The sequence below is a fragment of the Protopterus annectens genome, chromosome 12.part0 (genome assembly GCF_019279795.1).
Source record: "Protopterus annectens isolate FY-2018-M chromosome 12.part0, PAN1.0, whole genome shotgun sequence".
Lineage (NCBI taxonomy): Eukaryota > Metazoa > Chordata > Ceratodontiformes > Protopteridae > Protopterus > Protopterus annectens.
Genome location: NC_056746.1, coordinates 1,571,298,143 through 1,571,313,065, shown reverse-complemented (window position 1 = coordinate 1,571,313,065; position 14,923 = coordinate 1,571,298,143). Strand labels below are relative to the sequence as shown.

The following is a 14,923-nucleotide window of genomic DNA, read 5'->3' as shown; positions in this document are numbered from 1 at the left end:
TTCCTGAATCACTAGCTGGAGCTCATTCCTCCAAGGCAGACCATAAAGAATCAAAGAAAAGACACAGAATATACAGAGAATAGTCTGTGTACTTAACTCATTACATCCGAGTGACGCCTCCAGGTGCATCTGCAGTTACCACCTACTGCTCCTCTAGGCATCAAATATTACTTGTTCCTACTTGCATTAATAATTCCAAAACCATTCTTCATACAAGGTATCAGAATATTTTATCTTGAAGCATACATGATGGCAAACACAATTATATTGATATTTGACATCTGTCGATGAGTATTTGTTAGAATTGTAAGGTGATAACTTCATTTTTAAAGGCACAGGCCACACCGACTAGGAGTTAAAGGTACACACTCAAAAGAGTTGTACTGGAAGGAATGAGTTGGGATTTTCGACTGGAAACAAGACTGCCTGTCTTGCTTGTATTACTTTCAAATACTTAGTAATTCTGTACAATATTTCATAGTATATATATATATATATATATATATATATATATATATATATATATACATATATATATATATATATATATATATATATATATTTTTTTTTTTTTTACTTGAGTTTAAGTTCGCTACTTCTGCTACTATTGTCTGATCTGATTAATATACCGTGATTAACTAGAAATATATGGACTGAAAATTTTCCACACAGAGAAGTTTCTTACACTGTTTTGTTTTTGGACTCACTATACTTGTTTAGTGGGTTGTTTGAGACTTCGGGGTACCATGGAGATTACTTGTTTTTTTTTTGTTTTTTTATAAGACCCATTGCCCCTACTACTAATGGAACTGTCTGGGTATCTTTCTTCCACATTGCCCAAGGTTCTGCCTGCAAATCCTGATATTTTATGACTTTGTGGCTCTGTACATAAGACACTGTTGTAGTAATTTCAGTGATCAATCCTACATTTGTCCTGTTTTCATGGACTACTATATCTGATTTACTAGGGTCTATTTTTTGAAATGTTGGTAATGGATGCTCCCTTGTGATATAAACTTCATCATTTTTTGTGATGCTTTGTGGCTCATGTTTCCAGTGCTTTTCAGCTACTTCAGTATTATAATGTTTGCACAATCCCCAGTGCAACAGTCTTGTCACATTATTATGCCTTGCAGTATATAGTTCTGCCATTAGTATATCACAACAGGCAACAAGATGTGCGACTGTTTCCAATTCTGTTTTACAAAATCTACATTTGTGTGTTTCTCCCACATGTTCAATGGACTTTGTAAACCAATGTGTACATAGTCCACTATATTGGGCCACCAATATTAACCTTTCATCTTTTGGTTTAAATTCATTTCTCCTTAACCATTCCTGCATTCAGTCCTGATCAACATGAGGTTGTTTCAAGAGTTTTCTATACTTGCAACTATATTTATGTGTTTTCCACATCTCTTGTCTTCTCATCTGATCCTTCACTTTATTTTCTTTCTTTTGTTTTTTTTGGCACATTCAGTTGCTGCCTGATTTTTATCTACTTCTGTTTTGGCTTCCATTCCTGTTTGACACCGATATGCTTCTGCTAAACTAAGCAGGGAAGTCATCTTAGATTTATTCTCCTCGTGTTTCCAAACTTTCACTATGTTTGGGTCTTGTGATTTCAGCAGATATGTATGCAGTTCCACAATTGCAGATCTATACATGTAATAAATTTCAAGGAGGCCCATACCTTCTTTGGAACAGGGAATATATATAATCTTGGTATGCACTCATTTTTTATAAATCATTTGGTGAGGATGAAGCATTCTTCTTGTTTTTCTGTCTAATCTGTCCAACACCTTTTGGGGCCAGTAAATCACTCCAAAACTGTAGATTAGGGCAGGAAGAGCAAATTGGTTTATAGCTTGAACTTTGTTCCTAGATGTTAACACCTAGATATCCATTCTGCATCCACCTATGTCCATGCAGATCAGAATAACTCAGGAATACAAAAAGTACCTCTCATGGTGGATTCACTCAGATCAGAATTTACAAGACCATCCCTTCATTCTTCCTCAGCTCAAAGCCTTAGTGACCACGGATGCTTTACAATTAGCTGGGAATGGCAATTCTTGGGAAAGACAGTCCAAGACACTCAGTCCTCCAAAGAGACCAACATGCATATCAATGTCCTGAAAATGAGAGCACTATTCCTAGTGTGGCAGGCTTTTCAAGACTCTCTCCCTCCAGAGAGTATTATGATTTAGACTGACAATATGTCAGTAGTCTGGTACATTAACAAACAAGGAGGAACCAGATCTTATCCCTTATGTTGAGAAGTTCTAAGACTGTGGCAATGGGAGCTCTCATCCAATCGATTTCTGATAGCAGTGCACATTCCAGGGAAATCCAACGTGATAGAAGACAAGTTGAGCAGGTCCATTTTGTTACCTCACGAGTGGTCTCGCAACATGAGAGTTGCAGAAAAGATATTTCACCAATGGGGTCAACCTTACTGTGACGTCTTTGCATCTTCCTGAACAACAAGTGCAGCAGGTTCTTTGCCCTGATCCCCCCAGGGGGAAATCACTGAGAGATGCTCTTCTTCATGATTAGCCCCCCAGTCTCCTCTATGCATATCCCCCAATCCCCTTAATTCCTAAATTTCTCTAGAAAGCATCTCGCTTGAAGAGCAAAGTCATCCTCATTGTCCCTTATTGGCCTCATCAGATTTGTTTTCTCTTTATTTGGCCTCACCTAGTTTACTCTCCATGGATTCTTTATCCAAATAAAGAACTCCTGTCTCACCCAACTGACATGATTCACCCAGACATTTCAGGTTTAAAGCTGACTACATGATTTCTCCACTTCCATTGATAGCCAGACAATCTATGCTCTCCTTCTCTGTCCATCGCTCTCCTCCCTGTCCATCGTATACTTTTATCTTCACATAAGGCTTCCACTAGGAAGATTTACAGAAGTAAATGGAAAAGATTTGTTTGTTGGCCACAGCAGGAAGACACTGACCCTTTTTCAGCAACAATACATAAAGTTATTGAGTTTTTAGCCACAATCTTTAATGAAGGGGCTAGTTCTTCTACTATTAAAGTACAACTAGCTGCCATTTTCTAATTTTCATACAGGAATTAAAAATTCTACCTTAGCCTCATTGATACTTTGTAAAGCCTTTATGAGGGGTGACCTTCTTTTGAGACCACCTTTTAAAGATCCAACTCCACCATGGAACTTAAATTTGTTATTACAAGCTTTGACTCAATCACCTTTTGAACTATCAGCAAAATCTGAACTAAAGATCTGATTTTGTCAATTTTTCATCTCTTCCTCACATATGGGTCCAGATCTGATCCATCGGCTCTGACACAGCCGTTAGCAAGCTCTTGCCAACCAAAATGCTCTTGGATACCTCCCCTTACCCACAATACATCTCTCCCCATTATCTTAGATCTCATTTGCTGCTTTGCAAAGATGTGGTCTAATCAGGTAGCTCTTGGTGTCAGGTCATATAATTAAAAAACTTTTTCTTCTGTAATCTCCTTTTCTTTGTATTTTTAGTGCAATTAGTCACTTCCATCTTCCCCTTATAGTTTATAACCCTTTCTTTGCAGTAACCATTTTTAATTAGGTTACTTGTGTTTCTTCCTTCTCATTCCCTTTCTCTTTCCCCCCAGTAAATGTCTTTTATAGGTTACTTCCCTCCCTTTACCTTTAAAGCTATATCTTGAACTACTATTGTTAGTAGCTCTCTTCTTTCCTTTGATTCTATCTATTAAAAACATTTTTCTTTCTCTTTTGTTGTTTTATTTATCTTAGTGTGTGTGTGTATGTGTGTGTGTGTGTGTGTGTGTGTGTGTGTGTGTGTGTGTGTGTGTGCGTGTGTATGTGTGAGAGTGGATTCTCTGTTGCCCCTTCCTTGTGTTATGACAGAGAAATAAGAGAAACCAGCTGGTTTAAAAAAATGCACAAAGTGCGGGCACAAAATTCCTGTAAGCAACTTGCACTTCTGTGTGTGTGCTGTCGTGCTGTCTTGGGCCCCTTCATTTGCAAGAGAATTGTGCGATCTGCCACTCCTTTAATCATTGAGCTTTAGTGGAGAGAAAAAATAAGCTCATCTTAAGAGGCATGTTGCCTTCGGCCTTTGGGGAGACTATTTCTGGAGGTAAAGACAAATCTGGTTTATCTTCAAAGACAAAATCATCTCATTTGAGCCCAACTTCATTTTTTTCCTCTAAATCCTCAGAGAGAGTTAAAAAGAGACCCTCTTCAGTGCCAGCAGATACTTCAGAGTTGAAACCAAAAATGTTGAAATCTCTCAAGTCTGGGGAGTCTATGATCCTATCGGAGCCTTTGGCACTGATCTCTACCCCATTGGATCTGACTTCTTCAGCTCCAATCCTATCTAGTAAGGATAGAGCGGATCCATGGATATCAGATCTGGCAACTAGTCCATTTAAACTTATTTTGACTCTACCAAGTACTTTCTGACCTATGATCCAATTCCATCTGGGGTGACCCCCCCCTTTTGTATCAAGACCAAGGTTCCCATCTGCCTCATCTTCTCATTTGACTAGGAACCTCACTGAAGAAGATGTGGAATGGATGGTGCAGAAGATTTTGTTGGTGCAGGGCATCACTAAGTCCCCTCAACCTTAACCTTTACAGTGCCAGGTCTGTCTAAACTGTTCACTCCCCCTCTTCCTCCTCCTCCTCCTCTGACTTCAGGGCAAGCTTATGAGTCATCAGATCCAATACACCCAATGCCTTTTAGCTCTGATTAAGATGTCTTCTTCCTCAGATCAGATTTTTACTCGGAGCTCATCAGCTTTTTCGAAGCCAGAGAGTTCCCAGAGCCATAGTGAACCTGCAACCTTAACTCCCAGGTCTTGGGAGCAGTCAATGTGCCTCAGGGCTTCTGTGAAAGTGAGCTCAGCTCTAGCTTCACCCCCCCGGCAAGCTGTCTTCTGGACATGGGGGCACCCCATCCTGAAAGCATGGTTTGTCAGAGCCGGAGTCCTTGTCCATTCAGGAGCAGTCAGCTTTTGGGGCCTTGGAAAAAGCTATAGCTGCCACTACAGCTAAAAAGTCACATGCCCCTTTAGATCTGCTATCCCAGCAGGATAACCTGCATTCTCTTCTCACCACCGTGTTCCACAGGAACAGCGGGACTTCAGGCACTAGGGTACCATCAGGATACCCCTGACTCTTCCAATACTTTGCCAGACTACCCCACTGAGTAGGTCCCTAGGAAGAAACTTTGCAACAGGAAGCATTTGGACTCTGTGGAGGAGTCAGACACAGAAGACACTGACCTCGATGAGGGCGAAGGATCCCCATGGTTACCCTCTGAAGACGTTTTCTTTAGGGAAATTCTGGACATTCTGAAACAGAGGGATGGCTGGCAGTCCAGCAATCCTTCACCTAAGGAGTTGGTGTACCTGGCTGCTTTTGGTTCCCACCCATCTACCTCCTGGATGACTCTGCCCACTGATGAGCTCATAGGTTTAATCTCAGGGTGGGCATGGGAGACCCCGGACTTCATTGAGCTTGTTCCCCTGAGACCAAATAAAATTATAACCACTCCCTCAGACAAGACCTTCTGGACAAAAGGGGTTACAGTAGATCCCATGGTCGTGGTGGCAATGACCAAGAAGGAACTCTCAGAAGAAAGTTCAACTATCCTTCATCCTAATAAGGATTCAAGGACAGTGGATAAATGTGGGAAGCGTGTGTTCTCTTCAGCAACCATTGCCTTGTGGTCGCTGAATTATCTTTCACACTTCACCAGGTTGCAAAAGGATCTGATCAAGGAGCTCTCAAATACCCTTGAAGGAGTAGTAGCTGAGGGAGGTAAAGAAAAAGCGGCTTCCAGTTCGCCACCCTACATTCAGTAGCCAACTCTTCCATGAGGATCATTGCACATGCACCTGCAGGAACAAGCAGAGCGGCAGGTTCCAGCATTTTTCTGAGGAGGCATGTCTGGATGTGTCTTTGCAATTTTGCAGAACCTTTAAGTCTTTGTTCATCACCAGTCCATTTGACTGCAAATCTCTTTTTGGTCCCAAAGTCAAAGACATGCTATCCAGGTGTGAGAAGGAAGGTAAGACCCTTTCTGCCATGGGCATACATTTTTTGGCTCCTTAGAAACCTTATCCCAAGGGTCAGAGAAGCAGCAGAAAAATGTGGTTCAAGAAGTCTCAAGGGTCCTACCAGACACATGTGGAGAGTCAGAGGGGGAGCAATAATGGAAGATGTCACCCTCTCAACAGAGGAGATCCACAGAACCAAGGTTCCTGGGAGTCTTTCTTTGGGAAGCCCTTTCAGCGCTCCTGAAAGGAGGCCCGATTGTCCACCTCTGGAGGAAAGCATGATTATCCCTGCACTGGAGAGCCTGGCAAAAGATAACTTCCGATGTGTGAGTGTAGAAGATAATATCCAGAGGTTATCAAATTCCCTTTTTTCAACAACCCCCTCCCAACAAAAAAATCCCAGACATTCCACCCAGTCAAAGGGATCAGGCAGTCACTCAAATTTAAAAACTACTAGAAAAAAAAGAGTCATCCAAAAGGTTCGCTGAGATCAGAGTGGATTCGGAATTTACTTAAGGTTCTTTTTGGCTCCAAAGAAAACAGGGGACTGGAGACCAATCCAGGATCTCAACAGATTGAACAAGTTCAATGATGCAAGTTCCGAATGGTCATGGTATAGTCCATACTTCCTTTTCTGGAACAGCAAGATTGAATGTGCTCCATAGATGTACAGGATGCATACTACCATATAAAAATAGCTACGTTTCCATCTGGGAGACAGTCATTACCAGTTCAGAGCACTGCCCTTTGGTCTTACTACTGCCTCCAGAATGTTCACTAAATCCATGGCAGTGGTTGCGGCTCACCTCAGACTACAAGGATCCCAGATGTTTCCTTATTTAGATGACTGGCTCATATCAACCCCAACCAGGCATCTACTTATCTGCACAAGAGACTCTCTTCTTCAAGTGTGTTCTGAGCTAGGCATAACCATAAATTACCAAAAATCTCAAATGGAACCCACTCAAACACTAAAATTCATAGGGGCACTACTAGACACCAATCAGATAATTGCGAAACTTCCTCCTTCCAAAGTATTAACAATCAAATGATAAACTTCAAGGTTAATCAGAAACAAGAAGGCAGCTTCCCACCATGCTGTTCAGGCTTTAAGATTTCTGGCTGTGGTGACTGTGTTGGCTCCATTAACGAGGTTTCACATGAGAATCCTGCAATGGCTTCTGGCTTCTCAGTGGTCAATAATTCACCAACCGATGTCTCACCGACATATGCAAAAAGGATCTTTCATGGTGGATTCCTTCAGAACATGTGACATAAGACCGACCATTTGCTTCCCCTCAACCACAGGCTACAGTGATCACGAATACTTCCAAATAGGGTGGGCATATCTGAGGAAGAATGTCCAAGGTACCTGGTCCACAGATGAGGCCAAGCTCCACATAAATATTCTGGAGATGAGGGCAGTGCTTCTAATGTTGCAGGGATGGTAGCGATTCAGTCAGACAACATGTCGGCGGTATGGTACATAAACAAGCAAGGAGGAACCAGATCATACCCTCTGTGTTGAGAAGCACTCAGAGTGTGGCAATGGGTGACTCATCCAGCTATTTTCTGGGAAGGTCCAACATCATAGCGGACAAGTTGAGCAGAGCCATTCTCATGCCTCATTAGTGGTCTCTCAACCAGAAGGTATCAGAGAACATTTTCCATACATGGGGCTAGCCTTGCTGCCACCTCTTTGCCTCTCCCCTAAACAACAAATGCAGCAGCTACTTTGCCTTAATTCCCCCACTGGGGCAGTCCCCCGAGAGATGCTCTAGTATAAATCTGTTTTTTGTTTCCTCAGGCCTCATCTAAAGAAGTAGCCCTGGATCTTGGAACCCTTTGCAGACCTGCTGTCACATCTGACAGGAATGCTTCATCTCAGTTTTTTACAACCTCAAGCTAGCAGCTTGGTTCCTCCACTTCTGTTGATTGCCAGACAACCTATGCTCTCCTCCCCAGTCCATCATATTCTGATGTCCTCCCATAAGTCATCCACTCAAAAACTATATAGGAGTAAATGAAAGAGGTTTGTAATCTGGGCTCAGCAATACAATATGGATCCTATCACAGCTCCCAGTCACTTTATTCTGGAATTTTTAGCCTACCTTTTCAATAATGGAGCTGCAGGTGTACTATTAAGGTCCAGTTAGCAGCCATTTCAAATTTTCACATTGGTATAGGCAACTTTACTCTTATTTACCACAAACTTTACAAAGCCTTCTTAAAAGAGACCATGTTGTTAAGACCTCCCCATAAGGATCCTTCCCCCCTTGGGATCTTAATTTGGTTCTACGTCTGATTGTTCAACCAACCTTTGAACCTGCAGCATCTTGTGATATTAAGTTCCTATTATGGAAGACTATCTTTTTAGTGGCTATCACATCTGCGAGACTGATATCAGAAATTCAGGCATTATCTTCCCAGCCCCCATATTTGTTTTTTCATAAAGACAGAGTTTCTTTGCATACCAACCCCTCTTTCCAAAGTTTTTTTCTCAAACAAACAGTAATCAGACTGTAAATTTGCCTGTTTTCTTCCCTAATTTTAGTAATAAGGGCAAATGTGTATTTCATTTGTTGGATGTTTATAGACAGTTACATTTCTATTTACATAGAACTAAAGAGTTTTGGAAAGCAAACCAATTGTTTACTGCATTTGCAGGCCTTAGCAAAGGCCAACCAGTTTCCAAAGTTACTTTATTAAAATGGCTTTCTAGTTGTATTTCCTTCATTTATACTTCAAAAGGCATGAAACCTGACAAATCCATTCAAGGTCATTCTACCAGGGTGATGGCCACATCTGGAGTCTTCCAGACAAATGCTTCCTTGGAAGATATTTGTCCAGCAGCCATGTGGGCAACCCATAATACTTTTATCACTCATTACAAGTTAGATTTGGTCTCCAGGGGAAGGGTCTCCTTTGGTGCAATGGTTCTGAGAAATATTCTCCCATGAGTCCACCCGGGGTAAAGGTAGCTAGGGACTCAGCCCCATATGTGAGGATGAAATGAAAAATTGAGAATATCAGATAAAGAAGTTACGTACTCACCATAATATTCCATATGTATTGTCGATTTTTCATCTCTCCTCACATCCCCTCCCTCCATCTCCATTTCTTGGGTTTCTTGGTTGAATGGGAAGAGATTCTCAAGGATTAGGTTGTTTTCCTTATACTCCAGAAATGGTCTCTTTTAAGATCCTTTTGGGTGTTAAGCACTAAAATCCTCTTTTCTATAGATATAACTATAGCAAACAAGATCTGAGGTAATGGGGAGAGTTGCACTGTGAGTAAGGGGGGTATCCAAGAGCTTTTTAGTTGCCATGAGCTTGCTAACACCTAAGTCAGATCCAATGGATCAAATCCAGACCCATATGTGAGGAGAGATGAAAAATCAACAATAGAAATGGAACATTATGGTGAATACATAACTTCTTTTTTTTTATCCTGGAAAATTATCTTTTTGGTAGCTATAACCTCTACTTGAAGACTTTCTGAATTTGAAGCCTTGCCTTCTAAACCTCCTTATCTAATATTCTATAGAGATAGGATAGCACTTTGAACCAACCCTTCCTTTCTTCCCAAGTGGTGTCAGAATCCAACATCAATCAGTCCATTAACCTTCCAGTTTTCATTCCAAATTTCATTAACAAAGAAGAATACATGTTGCAGTTGTTGGATGTTCACAGGCAATTACATTTCTATTTGCACAGAACAAAGAATTGCAGGAAAACAGATCAATTATTTTTTTCCATTGCGGAATTGGTTGACTAAATGCATATCATTTGTCTATAATAAACTGGGCTTGTCCTTGCCAAAACCTTTGAGAGACCATTCAACCAGGTCCATGGCAACATCATCAATATTTGTAGCCAGATCTTCCATGGATTATATTTGTGCAGCTGCAACTTGGGCTAATCCTCATACCTTTATTGTTCATTATAAATTTAATCTGATATCAAGACAAAGATTAGCCTTCAACTCAACAGTGCTCATGAATATCCTTTCTTTGAGGCTTCCCAGAATTCCGGTAGCTGGGGACTCTGTCCCAATTGTTGAGGAATGAATGAAAATTGACAAAATCAGATAAAGAAGTTATGTATTCACCATAACATTCCATCTGTGTTGTCCATTTTCATTCTTCCTCAACTCCTCTCCCACCAGCCCCCTATCTTTTAGTATATGACTTCTGGAAGGATGAGGCGTTTATAAGGGAACCAGTTTTCCTCCTTTTGTGCTCCAGGTTTTGGTTCCTCATGCTACTATTCTAATATTACTATGAAACCATAACACCAGCAAACAAGATCTGAGGTTTGTTAGCGGAATAGAGCATTATGAGTTTGGAAGGAGCTTGAGAGTTCCATGTGACCACAAGCTGTAAAAACGCAGCCGAGTCAGATCTTAGTGTCAGATCTGAATCCAGTTGTTGAGGAAGAATGAGAATGGATAACAGAAATGGAATGTTACTGTGAGTACATGACTTTTTTTAACTTTGCATGCTGTCTTGGAACATGCACAGTTTCTTTTAATATTTTGAGTTTTAGATGTTTTATAGTCAAAACAAAATGAATCCAAAAGGCTACTAGCAGAATCACAAAGACGCTGGAGACGTGAATAAATTCCACACTTTAATGAAGGTTAGCACTTTCATCTAGAACCTGAACAGCTGGGTGTTGGAGAGGTTTCCAGCTGTTCAGGTTCTAGATGAAAGCGCTAAGTGTGGAATTTATTCACGTCTCCAGCGTCTTTGTGATTCCGCTATTAGCCTTTTGGATTCATTTCGTTCTGGTTGTAGTGGCTACTTGGACTTTTTTTCCATGTTTTATAGTCAGTCTTTTAAATTTCATCATTATGATAAATCAGTTTCAGTGGAATATATGGATGAGACATTTAAAAAGGCTCCATGTGTCTGAGTTTGTAATAGCTTAAGTCGATATAAAAGATCCCATGGCAGAATTGAACAGAGTAGGGGGACTTCCTTGGCCAAATTTGCCCTAGTTAGTATAAATATCACATGGGTCTCCCCTGAAAAGAGTTAATTGACTAAGTGGGACTAATCTGGTTAGTAAATAAATATATATTGGAGCTGTTAAGTAAGCTGACTGCCTTTAAAGTTGATAATGGTTTTCTCGACACACTGAAGGAACTGCAGGAATTTATGGTAAGTGTTGGTTGTGTACTACATGTGACAACAATCTCCTGTATTCTTCATGTGTCTGAGCTATGGGGTAGGGTTGAAAGACAGAAAGCCTTTTCAAATACAGAAGAACATCCAGGCCTGGCTAAAATTTGCAAAACAATATATCAAGTCTCCCAAAAGCATGTGGGAAAATGTGTTATGGTCTGATGAGACCAAGGTTGAACATTTTAGCCACAATTCCAAAAGGTACATTTGGCGCAAAAACTACACTTTGCATCACCAAAAGAACACCATCCCCACAGTGAGGCATGATGGTGGCAGTATCATGCTTTTGGGTTGCTTTTTTTCACCTGATGCTGGGGCTTTAGTCAAGGTGGAGGGAATTATGAACAGTTGCAAATACCAGTCGCTTTTGGCCCAAAACCTTCAGGCATCTGCTTGAAAGCCGAAGATGAAGAGAGTTTCACCTTTCAACACAACAATGACCTCAAGCATACATCCAGATCAACAATAGAAAAGATTCAGCAGAAGAAAATTAAAGTTTTGGAATGGCCCAGGAGGTCCCCAGACCTAAATCCAATAGAAAATCTGTGGAGTGACCCGAAGAGGGTAGTGCACAAGAGATGCTCTCGCAATCTGACAGATTTGGAGTGCTTTTGCAAGGAAGAGTGGCCAAATATTGCCAAGTCAAGATGTGCCATGTTAGTAGACTCCTACCTAAGAAGACTGAATGCTGTAATTAAATCAAAAGGTACTTCAGCAAAGTATTAGTTTAAGAGTGTGCACATTTATGCAACCAGCTTATTGTACATTTTTTATTTTGCTTATGTTTTTTTCCCCTAACAGATTTGTTTTTTTTTCAATTGAATTGTACAGGGTATGGGTCACATTAAAGGTGGGAAAAGTTTTGAAATGATTTATTGTGGTCTCATTTTTTATATCACAAAAACCTGGCATTTTAAAAGGGGTGTGTAAACCTTTTATATCCACTGTATATTTAGCAAGGGGGGTGCATGACCTACAAAAGAATGAGTTTATTTTACATGCTCCTAAGTAATTTCTCAGAGCACGTACACTGCCGCTTCATTTTTTTTTTTTTTTATATTTTTGTGTTGACATTAGTAATGTTGACATTTGGGTGATTTGTCTTTATGTATACCCATATAGATAGCTAGCTAGATAGACACATGTTTAACTTACAGGTTGTTTTTTGTTTTTTTCATGTTTGACTTTCTTCTTCCCATTTTATTAGATAGATTTGTCTATTCAATATACATTTTTCAAATCTAGTCATAGTTCTGGTTTGTTTGGATTATGACTGTTTTTGTATTTCCCTCAGCTGTATCTCTAACTATATACGTCTTGCTTCACTCAGCTCAAAATCAAATGTCAGTGACTTAATAAATAAACTATTTATTTTTATTTATTTATTTAATAGCAGCCATACAAGCTTTCCTGTCATATCTATTATCATATTCATGCATGTTTTTATATTAGATTAATTTTTCTGTTTGTAGGAAGTTGACTGTATTAAGTCCTGTCAAGAAAGAATGAGAAGACATGTTGACAGAGCTACTACACAGCTTTTGTAAGTGGTATTGTTCTATCTTTTAACAAATTTGTGTATTTATTGTGAAGCCTTTAAGTACCATTCCTGAAAGAAAGGTCGGATAATGACTATATCAGATCATTAAATGTGGATTACCTCAGTGTTATAGTCCTTTTACATATCTTTTTAAGGAAAATGTAAACTGATCTTTTCTTTTCAGGCTAATGCCAAGTAGACATTCAGTGTTATAATGTTAAGAATGCTGAAAGTGTATAAAAAATACCTTTGGTAACCCTGTTGTGATTGTAGAACCTTCAGATGTTCAACATTTAGATCATGGTAGCAGTAGCCTAATCTGTTTTGGTCCTTCATCAGGTTCTTTGGAATTGCCATTTAGCTAGAGATCCTTCAGGCTGAGCAGATACATCCCAAGCTGGGAATACCTTCCACTAAAATTCTTTTTCTCAGGAAAACTTGTATTTTTCTGACTAAAATGTTGTGTTTCCTTGGAAACTTAATGGTTTGGAAACTGTCAATGCATTTCTAAGGGATATTGTGTATAAATGCTTTTGTGAACATTTGGTGTAAAAGTTCTATTTTTTGACAATTTTTTCCTACAGCTGCTGTAGGTTTGTATACTCAGGGCAGAATTCTGTGCTTGTGGAGGACTGCATGTGGGTTATTTATCTCAGTATCAGCTGTTCCCTACCTTACCTTTTACCAATGTGTCTGGACTAAACTATATGACTTTCAGATCTCATTCTTGGCTAACCTATGAAGCAGCTGTCAGTCTCCATGGTTTTACTTTCCCCTCTCCACAAGAAGAAGGATACTATCAGGGTGTCTTTGGGTGTCATGCCAGCTCCTGTTGTTCCTCTGCTGTTGTCAGGTGATTCTGCTGTGACCAGTCTTGATTCCTCAGACTGCTCATCTTTTCCCCCTGGACTTCTGGAGTTGCATCTATAGCCACCAAGGACTGGGGGATAGCCATGATGCTTACCAGTATCATTGCTGCCTTAGCCTAAAGTCATATGGGTTATATCTTGCTCAAGATATAATGTCCAACCTGTCTCCAAAACTTTGTGGCTGCTATCCACACATGTGCCAATGCTACTGTGGCATGAGATCAAAGGGAGAAAACAGCAGCCTGGGCACCAAAGATACTCTTTGTTTCTTTCTTGCTGCCCTCAAGAGAGCTACTTCTGGGCTTCACAAGATTGACATTTGGCTCCATTCTGCTATTGCAGGCAGAAAAGTATCCCTTGCAGAACCTTTAAACAACATTTAATCATTTTTCTCTGTTTTTTACTAAAAGTAGTACCATGTGTTTGTGTGTGTTTATATACCCAAGGGCATTTTTAAGCCTAGCCAGAGTGTGTCGGCTTTCACTGCCCCATTGATTAATTAACTAAGCCTCTGTCAAGCAGAGCCATTGAAGTGATCCCAGGGGTGTATTTTCTCTTACCCATCCACTCATCAAGGCTTCTCTTGAAGAGTGTTAATGAGGGGCTCTGCCTAATGTAGTAAGGAATTTTGTTTCAAAGCATGGGAAGTCTCTGTGACAGGAATCTATCCCTCCAGCATGTTCTATTTATTGTTTTGGTGAGGTTTAGCTCACTAGAGTGCGTGGCTCACAGTGACTTGGATTTCTTTAGGTGGAGCATGTCCATCAATTCTGAGTTGGACATGGCTTTGTAAGTCAGGCAGAGATCACCTCTGAGTAAGCGATATGCCACTGAGTACAGCCGTAGTTTTTTCAGTCGGGCTGCCTAGGACATATGTTTGAGGCCAGTAATCCTCTTGGTGAGGTGCTTTTGTGGTCTTTCCAGCTGTTGGAAGTGTCTTGTGAGGTACATCCCAAATGGGGCGTTGTACTCTATGATGGGTCTGATGAGTGACGAGTAGAGGGGCACTATAACATCTTTATTTCTAGATGCGGACCCCTTACATCTCATTATATAGGATATTTTTAGCTGGAGATAATTGTGTCTGTTTTTGGCACTTTTTTGTTAAAATGTGCTGCTTTTGTACTTTTTGTGTTTCGTTTTTTTTTTAGTTGAAGGACTTAGGCATTTATAAGGGAAAGTGTGTTTTGTGCTTCTGTAAACTTTATGACAACTTACCTTCTAGCTTTCTTCTTTCAGCTATACTTGCCAGAAAATAATTCCTTCATATATGGGGACA

At 40.2% G+C, this 14,923-nt stretch overlaps 1 protein-coding gene across 1 annotated transcript in view; it reads left to right on the top strand.

The window, feature by feature from the left end:
- TEKT3 (tektin 3) overlaps window positions 1-14,923 on the top strand; it is a 988,003-nt gene that overhangs the window by 434,154 nt on the left and 538,926 nt on the right. Inside the window, exon 4 of the mRNA XM_044090523.1 lies at window positions 12,708-12,778. Within this exon, the coding sequence (XP_043946458.1) occupies window positions 12,708-12,778 (71 nt within the window). The remainder of the gene's footprint in view (window positions 1-12,707; window positions 12,779-14,923) is intronic.